The sequence below is a fragment of the Gorilla gorilla genome, chromosome 21 (genome assembly GCF_029281585.2).
Source record: "Gorilla gorilla gorilla isolate KB3781 chromosome 21, NHGRI_mGorGor1-v2.1_pri, whole genome shotgun sequence".
Taxonomy (NCBI): domain Eukaryota; kingdom Metazoa; phylum Chordata; class Mammalia; order Primates; family Hominidae; genus Gorilla; species Gorilla gorilla.
In genome coordinates this window covers 10,301,913-10,327,904 of record NC_073245.2, presented here as the reverse complement: position 1 = coordinate 10,327,904, position 25,992 = coordinate 10,301,913, and the positions used below count along the sequence as shown (strand labels likewise).

Sequence of the window (25,992 nt, the reverse complement as noted above, 5' to 3'; positions counted from 1 at the left end):
CATGGTGAAACCCCATCTCTACAAAAAATACAAAAATTAGCCGAGTGTGATGGCGTGCACCTGTAGAGCAGTGATCGTCCCATCGCACTCCAGCCTGGGTGACAGAGTGAGACCCTGTCTCAAAAAGAAAATTAGGTTTTGACAATATGTGAACCTTTGTGACTGGCTTCTTTCACTTGGCATAACTTTGGGGTTTTTCTTGACATAACGTATTTGAGGTTTATCCATGTTGTAGTACTGGTTTTTTGTTTGTTTTTTGTTGTTGTTGTTTTGGGGTTTTTTTGTTTTGCTTTGTTTTTTGTTTTTAGAATCTCTGATTCTTTTCCTCTGAGTGCTTTTAAGAATTTTTTAAAAAAATCTTTGGCTTTTTGCATTTTTACTATGATGTGTCTATGTGTAAAACTTATGGAGTTTCTTGAATCTGTGATTGGTGTCTGATTTCTGTCTCACTAATTCCCTCTTTAGCCATATCTAATTTGCTGTTTAGCCCATCTTTTAAATTTAATTTGTGTGTGTGTGTGTGTGTGTGACAGAGTTTCACTCTTGTTGCCCAGGCTGGAGTGCAAATGGCACGATCTTAGCTCACTGAAACCTCTGCCTCCCGGGTTCGGGTGATTCTCCTGCCTCAGCCTCCTGAGTAGCTGGGATTACAGGCATCTGCCACCACTCCTGGCTAATTTTTTGTATTTTTAGTAGAGACAGGGTTTCACCATATTGGCCAGGCTGGTCTCGAACTCCTGACCTCAAGTGATCCACCCACCTCGGCTTCCCAAAGTGCTGGGATTACAGGTGTGAGCCACTGTGCCTGGCCTAAAAATTTTGATTATTGTATTATTTTATTTTAGAAGTTCTGTTAGGTTATTTTAAAATTTGTTGTCATGTGATATAGTTTTCTATACTTTGGCAATGTTTCTAGGTTATTTATTTATTTAAACACAGTGAACTTTTTTTTTTTTTTTTTAGACAGAGTTTCACTCTTGTTGCCCAGGCTGGAGTGCGATGGTGCGATCTCAGCTCACTGCAACCTCTCCCTCCCGGGTACAAGCGATTCTCCTACCTCAGCCTCCTGAAGTACCTGGGATTACAGGAGCCCGCCACCAGGCCCAGCTAATTTTTTTGTATTTTTATTTGAGACGGGGTTTCCCTATGTTGGTCAGGCTGGTCTTGAACTCCTGACCTCAGGTGATCCATGCGCCTTGGCCTCCCAAAGTGCTGGGATTACAGGCATAAGCCCCCGTGCCCGGCCAACATTTTGTTTTATAATCTGCGTCTGATAATACTGATATACAAACTATGGGCATATTTGTTTCTATCTGTTTTCGCTCCTGTTGTCTTGTTTTCTCCTGATGACCCTGCTGATTTATTATGGTCATGTACCATCAGCCCTGAGTTACCTGCATATATTTATATTGGGTGCAGCTATATTGTTTCAGGTTTTCTGGTCTCAGCCTTGGCCCTTCAGGGGAAGAGCTGGCATTCAACTTGAACACCTTCACCTCAGTGGGTAGACTCTAGTCATTCAAACTTGGGTTCCAATCTCAGTGCTACAGTTCACTATCTGTGTGACCCTGGACAAAGATTCCCCCTATCTGGGCCTCAGTTTCTTTCTCTGTACAATGGTAATTATGATGGCTCCTCCCACATAGGCTGTTGTGAGAATCTGTACAAGTTATTAATTATTGATATGTAGCAAATTTCCCCAAATTAATTGCTTAAAACAGCAATCAACATGTATGCTATCACACAGTTTCTGTGGGTTAGGAACTGGGGAGCAGCTACATAGATGGTTCTGGCTCAGGGTCACTCATGAGGTTGTAGTTAAGATGTCGGCTGGGGCTGCAGTCATCTGAAGGCTTGACTGGGGCTGGAGGATTGACTCAAGAAAGCTCTTTTATGTACCTGGGTGGTGCTGGTTATTTGCAGAATGCCTACGATCCTCACCACATGTAAGTTTCCACGGGGGTAATTGAGTGTCCTCGCAACATGGCAGCTGGCTATCCCCAGAGCAGATGATCCAGAAGAGCAAGGCAGAAGCCATAACATATTTTATGACCTAATCTTAAAAGTCATACTTTCTCATTTCACAATATTGTATTCATTACACTGGTCAGCCCAGCTTAGGATGGGAGGAAACTGTACAAAGGCATGAATACCAGCTGATGAAGGTCACTGGGGACCATTTGGCTGTCACATATAAAGTGAGATGATCCAGGTAAAGCACTCAAAGCCATGTCTGGCATGTGCTATGTGTTCATCCCAATCAGTGTCCTGGCTTTGCTCTAGGCAGGTGGAATCTGTACAGGAACAACTTTTATTCAGTCATTCCACAAACATTTATTGAGCACTCCTGTGTACCAGGCACTGTTCTAGGAACTGGGTGAACAGTTATAAACAAAACATAGTCCCTGGCGTTATAAAGCTAAAAAAAAACATAAAATACACTGCCTGGTGGTGCTCAGTGCTATGAAGAACCATAAAGCCAGGTAAGAGAAGAGAGAACGATGAGGAAATGAGGCCTGGGAGTCTTTCTCCTTGGATCTAGTACAACTGTAGTGGTGGCTTAGATTCTGACCTCTGATAAAGCCCTCCCTCCCCTGTGAGTGCGTCCTGGCGTCACAGGCATGTAAAATGTATACCCATTTTACACCGAGGCTAAAGTCAGACTGGTCCAGAGAAAAGCTGAAATAAGATTTGAGTCCCCAGGGAGTCTATTTCTTCAAATACAGAGGTTCTCCAACTTGGAGGCCCAGCAGCATCACCCAGGGAGCTTGTTAAGATGCAGAAGCCCAGATGTTCTGACTCTCTAGGTTGGGGGAGGGTCCAGGGCTCTGCATTTTAAACAAGCACCCCAGGGATGGATGCAGGAGATCAACCAATCACATTTGAGAAATGTTCTGGTTGTGGGTAGTGGTCATGCCTGTAACCCCAGTGTTTTGGGAGGCCAAGGCAGGAGGATCATTTAAGGCCAGGCATTCAAGACCAGCCTGGGCAAAATAGTGAGGCCCCTGTCTCTACAAAACAATTTTTTAAAAAACTAGCTAGGTGTGGTGGCACTCCCAGCTACTCAGGAAGCTGAGGTTGGGGGACAGCTTGAGCCCAGGTGTTCAAGGCTGCGGCGAGCCATGATCACACCACTGTACTCCAGCCTGGGTGACAGAGTGAGACCCTGTCTTTTTTTTTTTTTTTTTTGAGATGGAGTTTCACTCTTGTCACCCAGGCTGGAGTGCAATGGTGCGACCTTGGCTCATTGCAACCTCCGCCTCCCGACCCTGTCTTTTAAAAAAGAAACCCTGTTCTGAGGGCTTAGTGGCCAGGCAGGGCTCTAGGTCCAGCCCCAAGAGATGGACAGGGCTTAGCCATGCAGAGAGAAGGGGAACAGCTGGAGATCCAGAGGCACCAAGCAATTTACTCAGGGGCATACAACCTGTAGGGACAGTTTTAGGTGCACCTCATCTTATTTGATCAAATATATCTCATGTTGTACAGTAGTTCCCCACCCCCACCCCCATGATCTGTGGTTTTGCCTTCTGCAATGTCAGTTACCGGCAGCCAACCACATGATGAAATCTCACGCTATCCTGCACTATTCCACGTAGGATGTGAATCATCCCTTTTCCCCTGTATCCATATTGTAGATATTACCCACGGTTAATCATTAACACCATCCGCTCCTGACATCCAACCATGGACATTGTCACGGCTTCATGATCCTGGATCACCCAAAGGAGATGATTCTCCTTCTGACGTATCGTCAGGTCAGTAGTAGTCTAACGCTAGATCACAATGCCCATGTCATTCATTTACCTTCATCTCATCATGTAGGCATTTTATTATCTCCCATCATCACAAGAAGGGTGAGTACAGTACAATAGGACATTTTGAGGGAGAGACCACATTCACATAACTTTTATTACAGCATACTGTTATAACTGTTCTATTTATTGTTAACTCTTTCTTTTTTTTTTTTTTTTTTGAGGTGGAGTCTCGCTCTGTCACCAGGCTGGAGTGCAGTGGCGTGATCTCAGCTCACTGCAACCTCCGCCTCCCGGGTTCAAATGATTCTCCTGCCTCAGCCTCCCAAGTAGCTGGGATTACAGGCATGTGCCACCACACCCAGATAATTTTTGTATTTTTAGTAGAGATGGAGTTTCACCATGTTGGTCATGATGGTCTCGATCTCTTGACCTCATGATCCGCCCACCTCGGCCTCCCAAAGTGCTGGGATTACAGGCGTGAGCCACTGTGCCCAGCTGTTGTTAACTCTTAATTTGTAAGAGTTTAATTTACAAATTAAACCTTATCGTAGGTATGTATGTATAGTAAAAAACATGGTATATACAGAATTCTGTACTATCTGTGGTTTCAGGCATCCACTGGGGTCTTGGAATGTATCCCCTCTGGATAAATGGGACCACTGTACATTGAAAAACAAGACCACACATTATTTTCAGCTCTTCCCATCAAGAGAAAGAATCAATTTGCCTGCATCCTGAATTTGATGTGGAATTTGACATGCTATTTGATATGCTTTGACACTAGTGCAGCTTGAACACTGGAATTTGTCCTCTCTTGTTGCTTTCTGAAACCCTGAGACCACCATAGGAAGGAGTAGGCTATGCCTATTGGAGGATGAGGCCATGTGGAGCAGAGTAGAGCCTTCCTGGCAAGGTAGACATTCGAGCTGCTTGCTGCCTGCAGCTGCAGGAGTGACCCAGCTGAATTCAGCCCAAATTGCCAGCCCAGAGGATCATAAACTACTGTTTGGGGTTTGTAATGCAGCAGACTGACATGGCCTTGTTACTGGTGGAGAATATTTTTCCTCCCTTCACTAATGGCAAATTTTCCTTAGTCATGGTAATTAACACTATCTACCAGACAAACTCCAAATCTGAAAGACTTAACACAAGAAGCTTTATTTCTTGCTCAGTGAAATCTAAGGTGGATCTGGTGGTTCTCCTCCAGCTTGTAGATAAGGGAACTCGTGGGCGCAAGATGGCTGTGGCAGGGGAAGAGAGGGATGAGGCTCACTAGCTCTCCATTGCTTCAGCCTGCCACTCCTACACACACCCCACTGGTCAGAACTAGTCATGTGACTGTAAGGGAGGCTAGAAAATGTAGGGGAGCTCCTGAAATATTGAGATGCCTGTCTTTGCCACAACGAACTTCCACGAATATAATTAGCTATGCCATCTGTACGGTTATCTGTTTAACATCTCTCTCCTCTATTAGACTGTGAACCCTTGAGGGTGGGAGCACATCTGTCTTGCATGGCACCTGGCCTATAGTAGGCATTCAGCGATGGTTGTTGAATTGCTAAGTGAGTGAATAATCTGGCAGGTCACAATAGGATCTTTTGTGTTCAGCCCCCAGTGGCAGACATTCCTCAAGTAAATTTCTAACAGTCCTTCCCTTTCAGTAATATACATGTACTAATTTGATATTGTAAAACTCTTATACAATGATGTTTAAATGAAGACAAGTAGAACATGAAAGTCCTCACTAATTAGGGTCAGGGGTGTGGTGACATCCATTATTTGATAAGAGTGAATATTACATTTTATTATTATTTTGAGACAGAGTCTTGCTCTGTCGCTCAGGCTGGAGTGCAGTGGTGCAATCTTGACTCACTGCAATCTCTGCCTCCTGGGTTCAAGTGATTCTCCTCCCTCAGCTTCCCAAGTAGCTGGGATTACAGGCAAGCCCCACCACGCCTGGCTATTTTTTGTATTTTTAGTAGAGATGGGGTTTCACCATGTTGGCCAGGCTGGTCTTGAACTCCTGACCTCAAGTGATCTGCCTGCCTCGGCCTCCCAAAGTGCTGGGATTACAGGCGTGAGCCCCTGCTCCGGGCCGATATTACATTTTTAATGGGCGGTTTTCATGTGGCTGCATCTGTGCAGCCTTGTCAAAAGTTCCTGCTCCAAGGCAAAAACCAGAGGAGTCTTTTTCTCTGTTGTGAGGTCTTGGATGAGTCTTCTGCTCTCTCTAAAGCTCATTTGTCTTATCTGTAAAGTGACAGGAACATCTGCCTCACTGGATTGTCATGAGGAGTAAATGAGTCTCTTTGTGTAATGGAGTAAAGTGTTGGCACGGTACCTGCCCTTGGCAGCCCTCCTGTTCCCCTTGCTCCACTGGTAGGTATCAGGCCAACACTCAGCTTGGAGGGAGCTGGGACAGGGTCTGTTGGAAGCTGGGAGGGGCAACATAGAGGTCAGGGGCTGCCCCATGAGACCCTAGACACAACTAGGCCCTGTTCCGGGCAATGCTGGGTGCACAGAGATGAGACTGACTTGTCCCTGTCTGCATCAGTTAGCTTTTGCTGTAAAACAAAATAGCCTCAAACTTAGTGACTTAAAACCACAATGATTGGCCGGGCGCGGTGGCTCACGCTTGTAATAACAGCACTTTGGGTGGCCGAGGTGGGCCTATCACCTGAGGTCAGGAGTTGGAGACCAGCCTGGCCAACATGGCGAAACCCCCGTCTCTACTAAAAATATAAAAATTAGCCGGTTGTAGTGGCGCGTGCCTGTAATCCCAGCTACTCGGGAGGCTGAGGCAGAAGAATCGTTTGAAAACCCGGGAGGCAGAGGTTGCAGTGAGCCAAGATCGCACCACTGCACTCCAGCCTGGGTGACAGAGTGAGACTCTGTCTCAAAAAACAAAACAACAAAAACAAAACAAACACAATGATTTTATTTAGCTCAATGAGCTCATGACCTTGCGGGTCACTGGGCAATTCTAGTGTGGGCCAGCCTGGGTCAGATGATCTAGGGTGGCCGCTCTCGAGTATCTGCAGTTAGCAGGCTGTTGGCTGGGCCTCCGCACTTCCGCACATTCTTTTCCCTACGATCCCCTCCCTCTTTGAACCTGGTTTTGCTCAGGAGTCACTCCCCCTCCATATGACGCATGAGCTCCACTTAGCTCGAGGCGTGCCATGGTTAGTGTAAGCACGTGCCCCATGAATGTAAGCTGGTGATTGGTCAGAAACGGCAAGTGATGCAGTTCTGACCAATGAGATGTGTGGGAAAGTCAGTCAGGAGCGCTTCTGGGAAAGCTTCCTCCATCCCAAGAAAGAAATGTGAGAGCACCATTTTTTTTTTTTTTTTTTTTGAGACGGAGTCTCGCTCTATTGCCCAGGCTAGAGTGCAGTGGCGCGATCTTGGCTCACTGCAACCTCCACCTCCCGGGTTCAAGCAATTCTCCTGCCTCAGCCTCCCGAGTAGCTGGGACTACAGGCACGCACCACCACGCCCCGTCTCTACTAAAAATTTTTGTATTTTTAGTAGAGACGGGGTTTCACCATGTTGGTCAGGTTGGTCTTGATCTCCTGACCTTGTGATCTGCCCACCTTGGCCTCCCAAAGTGCTGGGATTACAGGCGTGAGCCACCGTGCCCAGCCGGGAGTAACTTTTATTGTGGGCGTATTATGCCAGGCGCTGCTTGTTCTAATTGCTTTACACAAAATAAGTCATTTAGTTCTCATAAGTTAGGTACTGTCATTGTCCCCCATTTTACAGATGAAGAATCTGAGGCATAGAGTGGTTAAGAAACTTGCCAAGGGTCAAACAGCTATTGAGTGCTGGAGCCAGGATTTAATTCCAGGCAGCCTGACTCCAGAGTTCTGAGTTCTCAGGTACTACAATGACCCCTGGCTTCTTCCTCTGGTCATGGACCTCTTTAATGTGACACCTGCTGTAGCCATTGGGCCAGCAGTCTCGAGACAATACAGCCAAGAGACAGAAGGAGCCTGGAGAGCCGGGGTCCCTGTGCGCAGCTTTGGGAGTTGAATGGACCAGCACTGAAGCCCACCCTATCTGCTGACTTCTTGTTTTGTGTGAAACATATTTCCATCTTGTTGAAGCCATTTTGACTCAGAAAGTACCCTAATAGAGACACTGCTGCTGCCAGAAGAAACAGAAGGAGTGCAGGAAGACCCACTGGGCTCCAGGTAATCTGTTCTCTCAAACCACTCAGCCCAGGTTAAGACACAACTCTACGGCCTTTCACCATGGGGGCCAGTTTTGAAGGCAGGAAAAACTGGTAAGAGATGGTTGGAAAGGATGGAAGAAATTGCATAGAAAAATAAAATTATTTCATAATTCTCCTTTATTAGGCACAGGTAAAAATACATACTCATGGTATCCAAAACCTAGAGTATGGACCTGGGATTGTGGACCCCAAGTGTCCCCAGAAGAGTCCCACCTGGGACTTTCCAGGTGGCCACAGGACAGACCCTGCCTAATCCTGTCCCTCAACCTTGGTGCCTGAAGCCCCATGGTTGACAGGCCTGGACCCTCATTCCAGAACAGTCTTGAGTTAGACAAGAACTAGCCTCATAGTTTGGATTCTTATCTCTGGCTCAAATCCCAGGCTTAGGCCTGGAAGGAGAATCTCTTAATCAAGAGGACAGAGATGCTGGGAACACAGTTCCCAGAGTGAGCTGGGCTTGGGTCCTGAGTTGCAGGGGAGAGGCCTGGAGCCTTTGGCACAGGGATACCTCCCTTTCTCTGAAAAGGTACAAGATACAAAGGCAGCTGGTTTGTTTGTGAAAGGGATTGTCCTTGGACAGAGGTGCCTGAGCACCAGCATCAGTGGAGGCCGACACTGGTACAAAGTGTACCCAGTGTAGACAGTGACCTATGGTCATGGAAAAGTGTTGTCAGCTCAAGAATGCCAGTTTGTCATCTCTGTGAGCAGGGAATATTGTCTCCTTTGCTCATTGCTGTATTCCCAGCACCTAGAACAGGGCTTGGCACCTGATAAGCACCCAAGCAGGAATTGCATGTGTGTGGAACAAAGCAGATGTGTACACAGCGCACTCCACACAGGCTTCTGCCTTTCTCCCTTCTGGAAGGCACTGAAGGTTTGGCTCAGTTCAGAGGCAGGAGAAGGCTTGGAGCTTCAATCCACTGTTGGCAGCTGAGCATGTAGTAGGGTGGTCCTAGCCATACAGAACCACTTCTCTGTTTCCCTCCTCTTCCCTGGCTTCGTCCAGCCCCAGTCCATCAGGGACCACCTGGGCAGCCTCCCAGAGATGGGATCGGGTTGGGGCTAAGGGGATCGGGTCCTCTCGCAGCCAGGGGTGCAGGAGGATGCCTGTGGCTGTGAGCCGTTCAGCTGGCTCCCGACGAAGGAGGCAGCGAACCAGACAGCGGGCAGGGGCTGAGAGGCCTGCAGGCAAGGCGTAGGCCCCGCGGCGGATCTTGCCAAAGAGCAGGACAGGCTCCGAGTCCTGGAAGGGGTAGTGGCCGGCCAGCATGGTGAAGAGCGCCACGCCCAGGCTCCAGACATCTGCTGCCTTGCCTGAGTATGATGCCCGTGAGCTGAGTATCTCAGGTCCCACGTAGGCTGGGCATGCGTGCTTGTCCCACAGGGAATCATCTGGCCCAGTCAGCACACAGGAGTCCTCCAGGTTCTCCAGCACCAGCTTCTTCCTGGGACATGGGGAGAAACAGAAGGGTCAGGTCCTACCCAGAACCCCCATGCCACCACCCCATACTATCACCCTTGTGGCACCCACTTTCCAAGTGCCTGCTGGCCTTTGACAGACACAAGCCAGTCCTGTGATGTCTGATCCTGTTTTACAGATACCCAAGCCCAGGCTCAGAGAGGTTAAGTCATTTAAGGCCACAGAGCAGTTAAATTTAAACTAAAATTCTGAAAGGAATACATTTTTCAACAGTCCCTTGGGGAGGGGGCTGATGGGGCTGAGAGGGTTAAGCCTCTCTTAAACCAGATACAAACTTAGGGTCCAGGCAGGTAATAAGATGAGAGAAACAGGAAGTGTGCCTGACATCTCAGCACAAGCCCTACCTAAAAAGGGTACCACTAAACAACGCATTCTAGGGTTTATCAAGTGTCTGCTGTGTTCCTGGCCCTTGGCCCAGCTCATTACCTGGCTCATCTCATTCTATCTAGGCTACAGCCTGCAAGGAAGACACCATTTTACAGCTGTAGAGCATTGGCCTGGGATGGGAACCCTGGCTGGCAGACACTCAGAGCCAGGGCTGTGACCCACTCTTGTAGTTCCCAAGATGGCCCCACATTCCCATTGTTTTCCCCAAGAGAAGCCAGGAATTGTATTTTAATGAAAAGGTCCCCATTTAAAAAATATTGGCAACCAGTTTATATAAAAAACACAAACAGGTAAGCAGGGCAAAAAAAAAAGCGTGTAAGGCTGGGCGCAGTGGCTCATGCCGGTAATCCTAGCACTTTGGGAGGCCGAGGTAGGGGGATCACTTGAGTTCAGGAGTTCGAGACCAGCCTGGGCAACACGGTAAAAACCTCTCTCTACAAAAAATACGAAAATTAGCAGGCATGGTGATTCACACCTGTAGTCCCAGCTACTTGGGAGGCTGAGGCAGAAGGATATGACTTGAGCCCAGGAGGTGGAGGTTGCAGTGAGCTGAGATCGCGCCACTGCACTCCGGCCTGGGTGACAGAGTGAGACCCTGTCTCAAAAAAAAAAAAAAAAAAAAAAGTGTGTCCTGCCATTTGCAATTTCTACTTTAAACAACTTCCACTGAGCACTCTAAGATGACTTTAATAGTAATCATTCTATTACCACTGCTATTAGTTTCTTCTTTATGGCATTACTTCCTGGGTATCCAGTGGCATTTCACAAATACTGACCAATCCTATGAATCACAGTATTGGGGGACAAGGGGTGTCAGCATTATTAGCCCATTTTACAGATGAAGAAACAAAGGCTCAGGCAGGTGAAGTCATTTGCTCAGGGCCAAAAAGCAGGTAAGAAGCAGAACCCAGGATTTAAACGCAGGTCTATCTAACTCACAGTCCCTCTTCTACCAATGACTCTCATGTGATTTTTCTTTTTTTTTTTCTTTTTTTCTTTAGAGATAGGGTCTCACTCTGCCACCCAGGCTGGAGTGCAGTGGTGCAATCCTAGCTCACTGCAGCCTCAAACTTCTGGACTCAAGCAATCCTCCTGCCTCAGCCTCCCAAGTAGCTGGGATCACAGGTGTGCATCACCACACCTGGCTAATTTTTATAAATTTTTTGTACAGATGGGGTTTTCTGTGTTGCCGAGGCTGGCCTCGAACTCCTGGGCTCAAGCAATCCTCCTACTTCGGCCTCCCGAAGCACTGGGATAACAGGTGTGAGCTACCAAGTGACTTCTTGAAAAGAGCAGGAAGCACGCTGTCTCCTCCAGGAGGTCCGGGGTAGTTGTATCTACCCTAAGCCTAAAATGTGTTTGAAGTTACGTACTAGCTTAAAAATCATTATAAATGTTACTTCTTTAAAAAAGGCATGCTTGTTCTAATATAAAATGTAGAAGGAAATATTAACAGAAAATCAGCCTTAGGGGCTGGGCGCAGCGGCCCATGCCTATAATCCCAGCACTTTGGGAGGCCAAGGCAGGCGGATTTTGAGACCAGCCTGGCCAACATGGCAAAACCCCATCTCTACTAAAAATACAAAAATTAGCCAAGTGTGGTGGTGTGTGCCTGTAATCCCAGCTGCTCAAGAGGCTGAGGCACGAGAATCACTTGAACCCGGGAGGTGGAGGTTGCAGTGAGCCGAGATAGCGCCACTGCACTCCAGCCTGGGCAACAGAGCGAGACTCTGTCTCAAAAAAAAAGAAAGAAAAAAAAGAAAAAGAAAATTAGACTTAGGCAAGCACCACAATAATAACTGCTATAGGCAAGATGGATGGCTGCTAAAATTAGTGGGTGAAAGTTGAGGAAAAACAGGATACTTATATGCTTAGCTTACCTCCCCCAAGGTATTTGTCAATTACAAAGGGTAAATTAGGAACTTACAGTAGAGAAACCTGGTAGGTCCTACCCTAACCAAGTGATCAAGGTTACGACACAGGAATGACTATCAACTCAAGTATCTCTTGATATGATGTGGAGAGGGGCCTATCGATTCTGTGTTGTTCTTGCCAAAAATATCTAACTGCAATCTAACTGTGAGAAAACATCAATCAAATCCAAATTGAGGGACATACAAAGTAACTGATCAGTACTCTTCAAAAGTCTCAAGGTTATGGCCAGGAGCAGTGGCTCACGCCTATAATCCCAGGATTTTGGGAGGCTGAGACAGGCAGATTGCTTGAGCTCAGGAGTCTGAGACCAGCCTGGGCAACATAGCAAGACCCCATCTCAATTAACCAGGTGGGGTGGCACACACCTGTAGAACCAACTACTCAGGAGGCTGAGGTGGGAGGATCACTTGAGCCCGGGAGGTCGAGGCTGCAGTGAGCTGCGATCACACCACTGCACTCCAGCCTGGGTGACAGAGTGAGACCCTGCCTCAAAAAAAAACAAGTGTCAAGGTCATGGGTCTTCAAAGACAGGGAAAGACTGAGGAACTGTCTCAGATTGGAAGAGACCAAGGAAACCACTGATGACTAAACTGGGATCCTCACTGGATCCTGCACAGCAAGGGGTGTTAGTGGGAAACTCGGGAAGTTGGAATCAATCTGTGGCTTAGTTAATAGCACTCTACCAAGGTTGATTTCTTAGTTTGGGTAATTGTACCATAGCTATGTCAGGTGTTAACACTGGAGGACACTGGTTAAAGGATATATAGAAACTCTTTGAACTATTTTTGTAGGTTTTCTAAAAGTCTAAAATTATTTCAAGATAAAAAGTTTTTAAAAATGCAATGGGGTCACACTCCTTTCTCCACAGAAAACTCCTGTGTAACTGGCAGCTTAGTGCACTCCCTGACACATCTTGACTTCCCCCAGGAATCTGGAGAGGGAACAGGAGGCGAGTCTCTCTGCCCTTCTCCCCAGAATTATCTTTTAAAAATTTTTCTTAGCGTCTAGGCTGGGTGCAGTACCTCACACCTGTAATCCCAGCACTTTGGGAGGCCAAGGCAGGCGGATCACCTAAGGTCAAGAGTTCAAGACCAGCCTGGCCAACATGGCAAAACCCCGTTTCTACTAAACATAGAAAAAATGAGCCAGGCATGGTGGCGCATGCCTGTAGTCCCAGCTATTCGGGAGGCTGAGGCAGGAGTATCACTTGAACCCAGGCAGCAGAGGTTGCAGTGAGCCAAGATCGCGCCACTGCATTCCAGCCTGGGTGACAGAGTGAGACTCTGTCTCAATTAAAAAAAAAAAAAATTCTTAGCATCCCAACCTAGAGAAGGAAGATTCTTTTAACCAAAAAGTGCTAATTCTCAGTTTCACAGAAAAAGTTCCTGTGTGGGGAACCTCAGACCCTGTTTTGTCTGTGGTCTTGGAATCCTGAAAACACCCTAACAATCCAGCCCTTTTCCTTACCAACGGAGAAACTGAGGCTCAGAGACACTAGGTCACCCAAAGTCAGTTGGTAAGCCCAGCCAGGCCCCTGCCTCTCAAGCTCAGATTGAATTAAGACCCAGGCTCTGGAGTCAGATCTAGGTTCAAATCCCAGCTCTACCATTGATTTTGCTGTGGGATCTTGGGCAAGTTACTTGAGCTCTCTGGGCCTCAGTTTCCTTGATCATATGGAGATAATAACAGTACCTGCCTCGTGTTTGTAAGGATGGAAGACCACGTTAGATAATGTGGCGATGCTTTCGTCACTGTCGGCTGCTATGACTTTCACATCTCAGTGCTCCATCCCAGAATCCCAAGGGGCTCCCAAGAGGACTGAGTCAACTCTTTTTTTTTTTTTTTTTGCCAAGGCTGGAGTGCAGTGGCATGATCTTGGCTCACTGCAACTTCCGCCTCCCAGGTTCAAGCAGTTCTCCTGCCTCAGCCTTCAGAGTAGCTGGGATTACAGGTGTGCGCCACCACACTAGGCTAATTTTTGTATTTTTAGTAGAGACGGAGTTTCACCATGTTGGCCAGGCTGGTCTGGAACTCCTGACTTCAAGTGATTCACCCACCTCGGCCTCCCAAAGTGCTGGGATTAAAGGCATGAGCCACTTCCCCTGGCCTGAGTCAACTCTTCTCAGGGAACTAGACAGGGGCTGCTGGTTACTTCAGTTTCTCCCACTTCTTGCCTAAGTTACTTTGCCTTCCTGGGCCTCGGTTTCTCTCCATCATGGCCCACCCCCTGGGTGTGTCTGTGGCTGGGGTCTCTGAGACCACACTCACCTCTCACGGTCAGTGAAGACAAAGCGACACAGCTTGAGATCACGCAGGACCAGACCGTGCTGGTGACAGTGCGCCAGGGTGGTGGCCATCTGGCGGAAGAGCACAGCAGCCTCAGGCTCAGGGATGCGGCGGCGGCTTCGCACCAGGCTGTGCATGTCCCCGTGGGTCCGAGTGAAAAAGGCATAGAGGAGCTGGGTACCAGCCAGGACCTCAGTGGGCCGAGCCACATGCTTGTGCGGGGGCAGCCGCGCGTAGGGCTCCAGCACGGCCAGGGCTTCCTGGATGGGGTACACCTGTGGGCAGAGCATGGTGTTAGCACAGCTGGGGACTCCCGGGAGCTGAGGCTGGCATTGCAAACAGTCACAGCTGACCTATTAGACACTACCATGTGCTAGGCATCACACTAAGCGCTTCACTTACCGATTCACTCAGCCCTGACCACAGCCCTATGAGGTAGGATGACTTGCTCCATTTTACAGTTAACGAAGCTGAGAGGCCACACAGCCAGCAAACAGCACGGCTGAGATTTGAACATATGCACTCCACTGTCTGTGCTTTTTTTTTTTTTTTTTTTTTTTTTTTGAGACGGAGTCTCGCTCTGTCACCCAGGCTGGAGCACACTGGCGCAATCTCAGCTCACTGCAAACTCCGCCTCCTGGATTCAAGTGATTCTCCTGCTTCAGCCCCCAGTGTAGCTGGGATTACAGGCATGTGCCACCGCACCTAGCTAATTTTTGTATTTTTAGTAGAGATGGGGTTTCATCATGTTGGCTAAGCTGGTCTCGAACTCCTGACCTCAGGTGATCCTCCCGCCTCAGCCTTCCGAAGGGCTGGGATTACAGGTGTGAGCCACTGCACCTGGCCTTTTGTCTGTGCTCTTAACTGCTACGCTATATGGCCTCAAACATCAGATAACTGAAAAGTAACAGGTCACCCAAACAGAAAAATAACCCACAAAGCAGGAGGAATCCAGAAGGGCGGATGATGCAGAAGGCACCTGATGCTCATCACCATCACAGCTCCCGTCCTCTTTGCCCATCCACGCTTTCATTCATTCAGTATGCTGGCCCTGGGCCTGCATGGGCCAGCCACATGTCCAGCTAGACTGACAGCCATGGGCTCTGCTCTCCGGTGCCCACTGGGAGGCCATGCAAACATGCCCAGAAACCAAATATTGACAAATGCTGATAAGCATTGCAAAGGAACCAAGAAAGATGCTGGAATAAGGGTTTTCCTGTTTCTTTTTTGTTTTTTTGAGACGGAGTTTTGCTCTTGTTGCCCAGGCTGGAGTGCAGTGGTGTGATCTCGGCTCACTGCAACCTCCACCTCCCAGGTTCAAGAGATTCTCCTGCCTCAGCCTCTCGAGTAGCTGGGATTACAGGCCCCTGCCACCATGCCCGGCTAATTTTTTGTATTTTTAATAGAAACAAGGTTTCACCATGTTGGCCAGGATAGTCTCGAACTCCTGACTTCAGGTGATCTGCCTGCCTCGGCCTCCCAAAGTGCTGGGATTACAGGTGTGAGCCACCGCGCCCGGCCACCTGACACATATTTTACTTATTCACTTGTTTAGTGTCTGTATCTCCCACTAGAATGTCAGCTTGATGAGAACAGAACTTTGCTTTTTAACCACAGCATGGTACATGGCAAATACGGGTGCTCAATGAAGTTGTGTTGAATTAATGAATAAGTTGATCATTTACAAAGACAAGATTTTGATCTTTCTACACACTGACCAGAAAAGCTGAGGAAGTGTGGAAATGACCATTCAGCACCCATGGTGCACATTGGCATAGGGGTGAGTATGTTCCAGTGGATTTTCCCAAATGTTTCTTGAGAATCAGGGCCCTGTGAATGCATGGCGCTTCTCTCCTGAGCCTGCTTGGGTTCTTCCTCTCATCATGGACTCACCTCCCCAACGGGAGTGGAAAACAGCCTGTGATGCTGCAGGAAGGGGACCCAGAGTTCTGGGCTCCTTAGGGCACCTGGTAAGAGCACTGGAGATCTGTGCACAAGAGGCCAGGTGAAGCTAGGGGCTGGACCCTGTCTGGATCTGCCCCGCTGCTCACTGCATCTCCATCAACAGAGCAAAGCTCTGCTGCTGCCCCAGGAGGAGGCTTAAGTCCTTCTGCTTCTCTGTGCGTTCCCAAGGGACCCAGGCCCCCGCTACTCTCCCTTGGGTTTCCAGGTCCCCCTTATCTTCCTTATGCTTGCCTGTGCGAAACGCTTATCCTAGTACAGGCACAGGACTCTGGGCTCAGCCTCCTGGGCCCAATCCCAGCTCTGATACCACCTGGCTCTGTCATGTGGCAAGTAACCATGGCTTTCCGAGTCTCAGTGTCCTCTATCTATAAAAGGGGCACAATGATAGAAACCACCTCATTGGTTGTGTCAAGATTAAAAGAGATCGCGCACACTAAGCAATCATCATAGGACCTGGTGCACAGTGAATACCTATTGTTACACTTTTTATTCTCATCTCTGTCTTCTTGGACTGTCACTTGTCAGTGTCCTGCATGGGCTGACCCTCAGGGGCCTTGACCCTGTCCATTTCCTGGTTTCTGCCAGGAATCCTCAGACTTTTCTACCCCTTAGTTTACCCCAGGAGCCAGGCCCAGTGCTATGTGACTTCACGCATGGCCCTTCTCCTGTCTTCATCTCAGTCTTCCTATCTGTAAAATGGCCACAGGTTAGGCTCAATCACCTCCGAGGTCCCAGGAGTTTTGATGTCTACCATGCCCTACCCTTCTCTTGTGCAAACATCTTCAGTAGCTCCGCACAGCCCAGTGGAGGCCCCTTGTTAACACCTTCATGACCAGCTGCTGCCAACCTTCATCTCCTGCCCCTTTCTACACATCCTCTCCACTCTGGCCACAGAGAAGTCCTTTTCATTCTCTAAAGTGCTATCCCCTCACTTTTCTAGGCCTTTGAACAGCTGTTCCCCCTGCCTGCAACTCCCATCTCCCACTTCTACCTGGCTAACTTCTGCTCAGCCTTTTCTGTGCCCATGATCCCTAAGCTCTACCCCTGCAGCATTTATCACACTGTAGGGCCTAAGCTGTGAACTCCCCCAGGACTGGGATGACCTCTGGTTTGCCTCTCTAGTATCAGTCCAGCAGGGGCTCACTGGATGCTTCCCCACTAAACAAACACAAGAATGAATGAACATAAGGACCCCTCTGCACCCTGGCAATCCTTTGGAGGCCTCCTTCCCAGGCCTCCTGTGATGCTGGGGGACAGCCGCCCATGGGCACGTACCTTGCAGGTATACTCAGTGCCTGTAGGGCAGTGCAGGGCCCGGTAGGCCCGCCCGCCCTCCTCGGGCTCCAGGAGGACATAGGGCCCAAGACGGGAGGCAGTGGCCACAGCGGTTGCACGATCTGGAGCAGTAGGTGTGCTCAGGGGCAACAGGCAGGGGGGCAGTCTGGGCTGGGGCCCACTTCGAGCTCGTTTCTGGACGGGACGCTCGGTATCTAAGTTGTCATCCAACTCCAACTGCTTCTTCCTGGACAGGGAGCCCGCAGGAGCAGCCAGAGGGGTGGCTCGCATCTGGCAAAAAGGAGAGAAAAGCACTAAAGTGAGACTGCTTGGTGGCCCCTCCTTTCCCCTGCTGGTGGGAGGATACGTGGCACAACATTTATAGGGGGTGATCTGGCAGTGTGTGTTAAAATGACAAAGTCACATATCCTTAACTGGGTGACCCACTTCTGGGAATTTATCTTCCAGTTAAACTTCTCACAAAAAAATTAAATATAGTAAAGGCTGTTCATCAGAGCCTTGTGTCCAATAGCAAAAGCAGGAAATATCCCAAATGTCAGGTAGTAGAAAGCTAGTGAAAACATCATGGTATAGCCATACAGCAGAATACTACACAGCCCTGAAAAAGGACAAGGAAGCTCTCTATATACTGATGTGTACTGATCTCCAAGATGTATTAAGAGAAGAAAGACAAACACAGAATTACGTGTTATAGAATGCTTTTATGGTGGGGTTTTTTTTTTTTCCCAAGATATGTTGCCCACATTGGTCTCAAACTCGTGGCCTCAAGTGAACCTCCCACCTCAGCTTCCTAAGTAGCTGGGACTCTAGGAGTGAACCACCACACCTGGCTATACTTTTATGTTAAAAAAGAATATATATAAATGTGTTATATATATGTATGTATTTGTTTGAATATCTATAATCTCTCTCTCTGAAAGGATGCACAAGATTAGGAGGAGACTCTTACTATCACAGTTCACTTGCAGCCTCGACCTCAGGGTTCAGGTGATTCTCCCACCTCAGCCTCCCAAGTAGCTGGGACTACAGGTGTGCACTATGATGCCTGACTAATTTTTTTATTCTTTGTAGAGATGGGGGTCTCCCTACATTGCCTAGGCTGGTCTCACCTGAGCTCAAGCAATCCTCCTGCCTCAGCCTCCCAAAGTGTTAGGATTACAGATGTGAGTCACCATGTTTGGTCGACTTTTATAGTTTTGAATTTGAGCCATGTAAATGTATTTCCTGGCCAGGCGCGGTGGCTCACGCCGGTAATCCCAGCACTTTGGGAGGCCAAGGTGGGCAAATCATGAGGCTGGGAGTTCAAGACCAGCCTGGCCAACATGGTGAAACCCTGTCTCTACTAAAAAATACAAAAATTAGGCCAGACACAGTGGTTTATGCCTGTAATCCCAGGTAGCAGCACGTGACCAAGGCAATGCCAAAGTGCAGCCCACGGCAGCACTTTGGGAGGCCAAGGTGGTGGATCATGAGGTCAGGAGTTCGAGACCAGCCTGGCCAATATGGTGAAACCCCATCTCTACTAAAAATAGAAAAATTAGCCAGGCGTGGTGGCGTGGGCCTGTAATCCCAGCTACTTGGGAGGCTGAGACAGGAGAATCACCTGAACCCGGGAGGTGGAGGTTGCAGTGAGCTGAGATCGCACCACTGCACTTCAGCCTGGCCAACAGAGCAAGACTCCGTCACGGGAGAAAAAAAAAATTAGCCGGGCGTGGTGGTGCATACCTGTAATCCCAGCTACTGGGAAGGCTGAGGCAGAAGAATTGCTTGAACCCAGGAGGCAGAGGTTGTAATGAGCCGAGATTGTGCCACTACACTCCAGCCTGGGTGACAGAGCAAGACTCTGTCTCAAAAAAAAGTATTTCGTAATCAGAAATGTACATTTAAGGAAATAAATACCTGCTTAAAAACACAGCTTGTTCCTAAAAATTATAGTTAAGAAAATCAACTAATCTCATAATCCATGGCTCTAGTACATTCACAGATGAGAGATATGATCTTGTTCATTCACTTAACACTGGGTGCTAGGAAGAGAAGTAGGTTAGACAGCAGTCTTGCCATCAGGATCTTCCAGTCAATTTGGAGGGCAGATGAGTAATAAAATCACGTCCAAGGCTAGGTGCAGTGGCCCACACCTGTAATCCTAGCACTTTGGAAGGCCATGGTGGGAAGATTGCTTGAACCCAAAAGTTCAAGACCAGCTTGGGCAACATAGTGAGACCCTGTCTCTACAAAAAAATTTTTTTTTAATTAGCTGAGTGTGGTGGTGGATGCCTGTAGTCCCAGCTACTTGGGAGGCTGAGGTGGGAAGATTGCTTGAGCCTGGGAGGTTGAAGCTTCAGTGAGCCATGTTTGTGCCACTGCACTCCAGACTGGGTGACAGAGTAAAGACTCTGTCTCAAAAAAAAAAACAAAAAAATCACATACAGTGTGATCAGCCCTATTATACAGAGAAGCGTGGGCCTCTAGGAACCCAGAGAGGCCTCTCTCCTGGGCTGGTGGGTCAAGAGAGGTCTTCCTAGAAGAGGTGGTGTCTACACTGAGACCTGAAAGTGAGGCAGAGTTAGCCAGGTGACATGGAGAGTCATACTGCGGTTCAGTGGTTCTCAAACTTGAGCAAGCATTGAGATCATCTGGAGGCCTGTTTCAACATACATTGCTGGGCCCTACTCCCAAAGTAGCTCATTCAGAAGGTCAGAATCTGCATTTCTATCCAGTTCCCAGGTGAAGGTGATGCCGCTGTCCAGTAACCCCTGTTCTGGGGTGAGGGAAGAGGCAAAAGAACGTGCTGCGTGTTCCCCAAGAACATGTTGAAGAATGAGCGTGACTGCAAAAAAAGTGAAAAGTTTAAAAAAAAAAAAAAAAATAGGCCGGGTGCGGTGGCTCACACCTGTAATCCCAGCACTTTGGGAGGCCAAGGCAGGCAGGTCACCTGAGGTCAGGAGTTTGAGACCAGCCTGACCAACATGGTGAAACCCCGTCTCTACTAAAACTACAAAAATTAGCCGGGCATGGTGGCGCACGCCTGTAATCCCAGCTACTCAGGAGTCTGAGGCAGGAGAGTGGCTTGAACCCAGGAGGCAAAGGTTGCAGTGAGCTGAGATAGTGTCATTGCACTCTGGCCTGGGCGACAAGAGTGAAACTCCGTCTCAAAAATAAATACATAAATAAAAATAAGGTGAGGTTAGTAGAGGCCCTATTGTGAAGGGCTCTACAAGCATCACATGGCAGAGGTGGTTAGTGGTCCCCAGTTTCGGGTCTCCCCTCCTTACATAGGATTAGAACCTGAGATTTTCAGCTGAGCACAAGGACACCTAGAATAAACTACATTTCCTGTCTCCCTTGTATCCTTGTATCAGCATATGGCTAGTAGGACACAAGTGGAAGTGTTGTGTACAATGCCCAGGACAGTGTTCTTAAAGGGAGGGCCTAACTTCCTCATTTCCTCCTTTCCTGTACGCTGGAATGTGGACCTAACTGCTGGAGCTCCAGCATCTACCTTGGCTTCAGAAGTGCCACATAGAGTAGAGCGAGAGAGGAGCCTGGGTCCCTGACACATGGAGTTGTCAGGCCAGACCTCCAGGTTTTTTACACAGGAGAGAAATAAACATCTATTGAAGGCCGGGCGCGGTGGCTCACGCCTGTAATCCCAGCACTTTGGGAGGCCGAGGCAGGCAGATCACAACGTCAGGAGATCGAGACCATCTTGGCCAACATGGTGAAACCCCATATCTACTAAACATACAAAAATTAGGTGGGCATGGTGGTGCGTGCCTGTAGTCCCAGCTACTTGGGAGGCTGAGGCAGGAGAATCACTTGAGCCTGGGAGGCAGAGGTTGTAGTGAGCTGAGATCTCGCCATTGCACTCCAGCCTGGGGACAGAGCAAGACTCTGTCTCAAAAAAAGAGAAAAAGAAAGAAAGAAACGTCTATTTCATTTTAGCTATTAAGTGGCTGTTTCTATATTACAGCTGAGCCTAATCCTAATTAACACACAATAGGATTTGGAATTATCCAAAGGCAGTGGGGAGCCACTGAAGGATTTCAGCAGGGGGACATCATGCTTTTAGGGTGGATTTGAAAGTACAAGACAGGGGCAGTGAGACTAGCTAGGAGGCCCACACAAGCACGAGTCCAGGCAGGAGAAGGTGACCTGGACTAGGGGGGTGCTAGATGGAGACACGAAGTTAAGGGCTCATAGGAGGAAGATCAAGAGGACTCAGTGGCAGACTGGATGGACTGGATGGACTGGACGGACTGGATGGATTGGATGTGAGGGGTGAGGGAGAGGGTGGAATCGAGGTGAGGTCCAGCCTTTGGCTCCTGCAACGAGGAGGGATGATGGCTTCATGTCCTGAGCTGGGGGAGAAGCCTGTATTTTGGGGACTGTGGAAGAAAACTGTTAAGTTTAATTTCAGACCCGTTATGTCCGCAGTGTCATGAAAAGTGGGTTTATCCTGTGGAATAGTGGCAGTGCAGCCACTAACAGTGAAGACAGTGCTAGTGGGAGGATGAGAGGTGCGACCTTTGAGGAGTGCATTTTGACAATATCAAAATGAAAAACAGGCTGGGTGCACTGCTTCATGCCTGTAATCCCAGCACTTTGGGAGGCTGAAGCAGGAAGATCACTTGAGCCCAGGAGTGCAAGACCAGCCGAGGCAACATAGCGAGACCCTGTCCCTAAGAAAAAAAAAATTATCTGGTCATGATGGCACACAGCTGTAGTCCCAGCCACGCAGGAGGTTGAAGTAGGGGAATCACTTGAGCCCAGAAGGTAAAGGCTTCAGTGAGCCATGGTCAGGAACTCCACAGCCTGTGCAACAAAGTGAGACTGTCTCAAAACAAAGCAAAACAAAACAAAACAAAAACAACGATGAAAAGCGTGTGAGCTTTGATTCAGCAATTAATCCCATTGCTAAGAATTTATTCTGTAGAGGTGTGTGTGTGTAAGCATGCAAATACACAGTTATTCCTGCAGCCCTTTTGACAGAAATAATTGGCTGTCTATAATTACAGGGCTGGTTACATAAATTATACTTCATCCACACAACGGAACAATGTGCAGCCATTTAAAAGGTTGAGGATGCTCTTTATAGGGTAATTGGAAGGATCTCCAGAGTGAACTGTTAAGTGAAAAGAAAGCCACCATTCATGCAGCTGTGTGACTGTGTGTGTGGTCGCTGAAGGAGAGGGCAGTAGGGCATGGTCAGGGCAGGCAGGTTCTCTCTAGAACCCATCTGCCCACCCACTTAAACTCCATTCCAAGGAGGTGCATGCCCAGGTATGGGCATTGGTGCGAGAGACCTCAGCCTGGTTAAAGACCTTCCCAACAGTTCAAGGCAGGATTAACAGGGAAACATGAGTCAGTTACCAGACAGAGGCCCACCTCTCCAAGTACGCTGCTCCCAAATGGAAGAGCTGCCTTGGAAGGGAAGGCCTCCCCACATGAGTGAAAGGTCATGACTTTGGCTTGGTAAGAATGCAGTAAGGAGTGGCTGTAGTCAGATATTCCTGGGTTCTAATCCTGTCTCAAACCCTTTCTAGCTGGGGGGTACCCCTGGTCAAGTTCCTCAAGCTTTCTGAGCCTCAGTTCCTGTAAAGTGGGAACAGGATGCAAAGCTTACAGGTTTTTCGTGATGATGAAATGAAAACACAAATGAAGCATGTAGAGCTTATGGACCTGTTGCCAGGTAGGTGTCAGGAAATGGTCATTATTAGCACTCATCCTGTTATTCTTCATAGCAAGATGCATAAGTACCATCCTTGGGAGTCTTAGAAAGCTCCCCAGGTTCCAAGCTGGGATGACACTCCTTACATCTCAAGGCTGTTCTGAGTCACGCAGGATGATACCTGGCTGTGCACATGCTTTGTGCCCTGTGCAGCAGGAGACTGCCTGGAGCCCCTCTGGCCTGTGCCACATCAGTAGTCCAGGCTGCCTTGGCCCCGGCCATCCCTCAGAGCCTGTTGGGGCCTGGGATAAGCTCCACCCAGATGGGGACAGATGCGGTAACTGAGTCTATAAATCTTGGGCAAGGCATTTTGCAGACCACACTGCAGAATAGAATTTGTGATGTGGAATGAAAGCAGCCCCTAATATCTACCTCTTGCTGCTCCCTGCCACACTCGGGACCCAGGGAAATGAGGGCGGGTTACATCAAGCGCGCGCGCGCGCGCACACACACACACACACACACACATACAGCCCTCCCAGCTATCACACCCATGGTCTACACAAGCAAGGCCACACCCCCACCCCGCCCCGCCCCCCGCAGCCAGGCCCCTCCCGTGGGAGCCAAAGCGAAAGGCGGCGGGTGTCCGAGTCAGAAGTTTCAGCGGAAATTGAAGCGCGGCCCTGGGACAGGAGGGGGGTGAGGCAGAGGGAAGGAGGTGGCTGTCGTCCCCCGCCCTCCCCGGTCCGCAGGCACAGCACACACCGCATACACGCGCGCACCGTCCACCTGCAAACCCGGAGCCACGCATTGGGGAGAACCAGCGGCCCTGCCCGGCCAGAGATCGCGCGCTGCGCCCTCGCTCCCACTCCCTCGGCTCCCGCACCCCTCGCTCGGTCCGCGGCCCGCTCCCAGGGCACCCCAGCCCTGTCCCGGCGGTGTCCCCTGCACCGCCAACCCCTGCCACCAAGTGCCCAGCCCTCCAGACAGCTCTCACCATCTCCTGAGACACAGGTCCCCGGGACCCACCCTCACCCAGAACTCTCCCCTACGGGTTCACGAGGACCCCCTCAGGTCCCCCGCCACCCCCACAGAGTCCTCCAGTGCCCCCCACAAGCCCCTCACCTCACCACACGACTCCCCTAGCCCACACTCACGCAAAGCAGACCCCCGCACACCCTCCTCTAGGGGTGACAGCCGGACACCTCCGTCCCTGGCTTCCCCAGCCCAACTCGGGCGACCCCACGCTCTGCGGGGCCGCGTCACCTGAAGCCCGGGGGGGGCACTCAGCCCAGGCCCAGATCAAAAGGGATCTGATCTGGCCGTCCCCCGACGGCAGGGTCTGTTAAAAGGTGTGTAAGGTGTGTGTGTGCGTGTAACACGCAGCAACACGCAGGCGCCCAGAGGCTTCCGGCGCCCCCTTCCCTGGCCGCCCCCTCCCACCCCCCAGCCTCCGGGCGAGTCCACAGTCCGCACCCCGCCGAGTACCTTGCCCCGTCGTTCCGCGTGGGTCCTGGCGCCGCCGGTGCTCAGAGCCTCCAGGGCACCAGCAGGTGGGCCGGCCCGCTGCGCTGCTGCCGAGCTCGGGATCCCAGCCCAGCTCCAGCCCTGCCCGGGTCCTAGCAGCGGACGCGTGCGGAGCCGCCTCCACTTCCGCCGCGAGTCTCGTGCGCGCCCGGCCCCCGGTCCGGGTGATGTAAACCTGAGCTAATCAGCCGCCGTCTGACGCCCTCAGGCCCGGGATTGCACCATCCCCCGCGCCCCGCCTCTCCGGGTCGCCGCCAGGGCGCGCCCCGCCCGAGCCTCTCTCCTCCGCATCCGCTGCACCTGGGGACCCCGCCCTCGCTGGCCCACTGGGGGTGTCTGGTCAGTGCAGACATCAGCCACGGACTCTCCCTATCACCTTGGAAAAAAAAATTTGCTTTTCTGAGCCTCAGTTTCCCCACCTATGAAATGGGAAGAACATTCCTCCTTCTCAGGATGGTGCTTAAAAGAGCAAACAGTGACTGTTGTCAGGGTGCTTCCCCGTTTATAAAGCACATTCCCAGCACTGCCTTATAAAACCTTTAGGAGAAGTGGACATGCGGGAATCTCCATTCTCCACATTCTACTGAGAGCCAGCCTGAGGCCCAGTTATGGGCAAGTGGTTCAGAAGCTTCAGGAAGGCCTATGGACTTAAGAGCTGACTCTGGGCTCAAAAGAACCACTGTGGCGCCCTTGGGAGGCCTAAGGTCTGGTGAGCTTCCCCGCGTCCCTTTGCTAGAGGCAGTGCAGCCTAGTGGTGAAGAGCCGCTAGAGCCAGCTGGCCTAAGAGTGCACTCCATCTCCGCTCCAACCCACAGTGCTACCCCAGAAAAGCTACCTAAAACCCTGCCTCAACTTCCTGCTCCATAAAATGGGCTCATAATTGCGCTCACTTCATAAAGTTGTTGTGAGGATTAAATAATTTAATTTAATATGTGTAAGACGCTTAGAACAGTGTGTGGCACATTGCGGATGCTCAATGGAGTGTAAACAATGGAGACAGAGAGGGAAAGAGGCCTTTAATATGCTTGCACCCTAGGCCTGGGAGGGCTTGGTGCTACTTGCTTTGGGGTGAAACACCCCTCTGCGTCCTAGGGGTCCAGCATCTTTCTTTTTTTTTCTTTTTTTGAGGCGGAGTTTCACTCGTTGCCCAGGATTGAGTGCGATGGCACGATCTTGGCTCACTGCAACCTCCACCTCCCGGGTTCAAGCGATTCTCCTGCCTCAGCCTCCCAAGTAGCTGGGATTACAGGCATGCGCTACTATGCCTGGCTAATTTTGTATTTTTGGTAGAGACAGGGTTTCTCCATGTTGGTCAGGCTGGTCTCGAACTCCTGACCTCAGATAATCCACCTGCCTCGGCCTCCCAAAGTGCTGGGATTACAGGCATGAGCCACCGCGCCCGGCCTGGGTCCAGCACCTTTTTTAGAAATCCCTTTTGATCTGAATTCACCAGTGTCAA

At 49.7% G+C, this 25,992-nt stretch overlaps 1 protein-coding gene across 2 annotated transcripts; it reads right to left on the bottom strand.

Moving 5' to 3' along the window:
* Nucleotides 1–8,088: 8,088 nt before the first annotated feature.
* TRIB3 (tribbles pseudokinase 3) lies at nt 8,089–24,770 on the bottom strand. Of its 2 annotated transcripts, none has more exons than XM_004061635.5 (4): nt 24,495–24,770; nt 17,318–17,608; nt 14,060–14,352; nt 8,089–9,434 (listed from the first exon to the last, which is right to left on the bottom strand). In XM_004061635.5, the coding sequence occupies exons 2-4, from the start codon at nt 17,606–17,608 to the stop codon at nt 8,942–8,944; spliced, it is 1,077 nt and encodes a 358-aa protein (XP_004061683.1). In that variant the 5' UTR covers nt 24,495–24,770; the 3' UTR covers nt 8,089–8,941. The 2 variants fall into 2 exon arrangements, with proteins under 2 accessions (XP_004061683.1, XP_004061684.2); XM_004061636.5 differs by lacking the exon at nt 24,495–24,770 and adding an exon at nt 23,018–23,521.
* Between the last annotated feature and the right edge of the window lie 1,222 nt (nt 24,771–25,992).

Excerpts from the sequence above, each read along its gene's own strand:
- TRIB3 (XM_004061636.5), bottom strand. The coding sequence starts at position 23,098 with ATGGTACTTATGCATCTTGCTATGAAGAATAACAGGATGAGTGCTAAT. Across the intron at positions 17,609-23,017 it reads TGACACCTACCTGGCAACAG|ATGCGAGCCACCCCTCTGGC; the intron begins GTCCATAAGCTC and ends CCTTTTTGCCAG. Across the intron at positions 14,353-17,317 it reads GCACTGAGTATACCTGCAAG|GTGTACCCCATCCAGGAAGC; the intron begins GTACGTGCCCAT and ends CTCTGCCCACAG.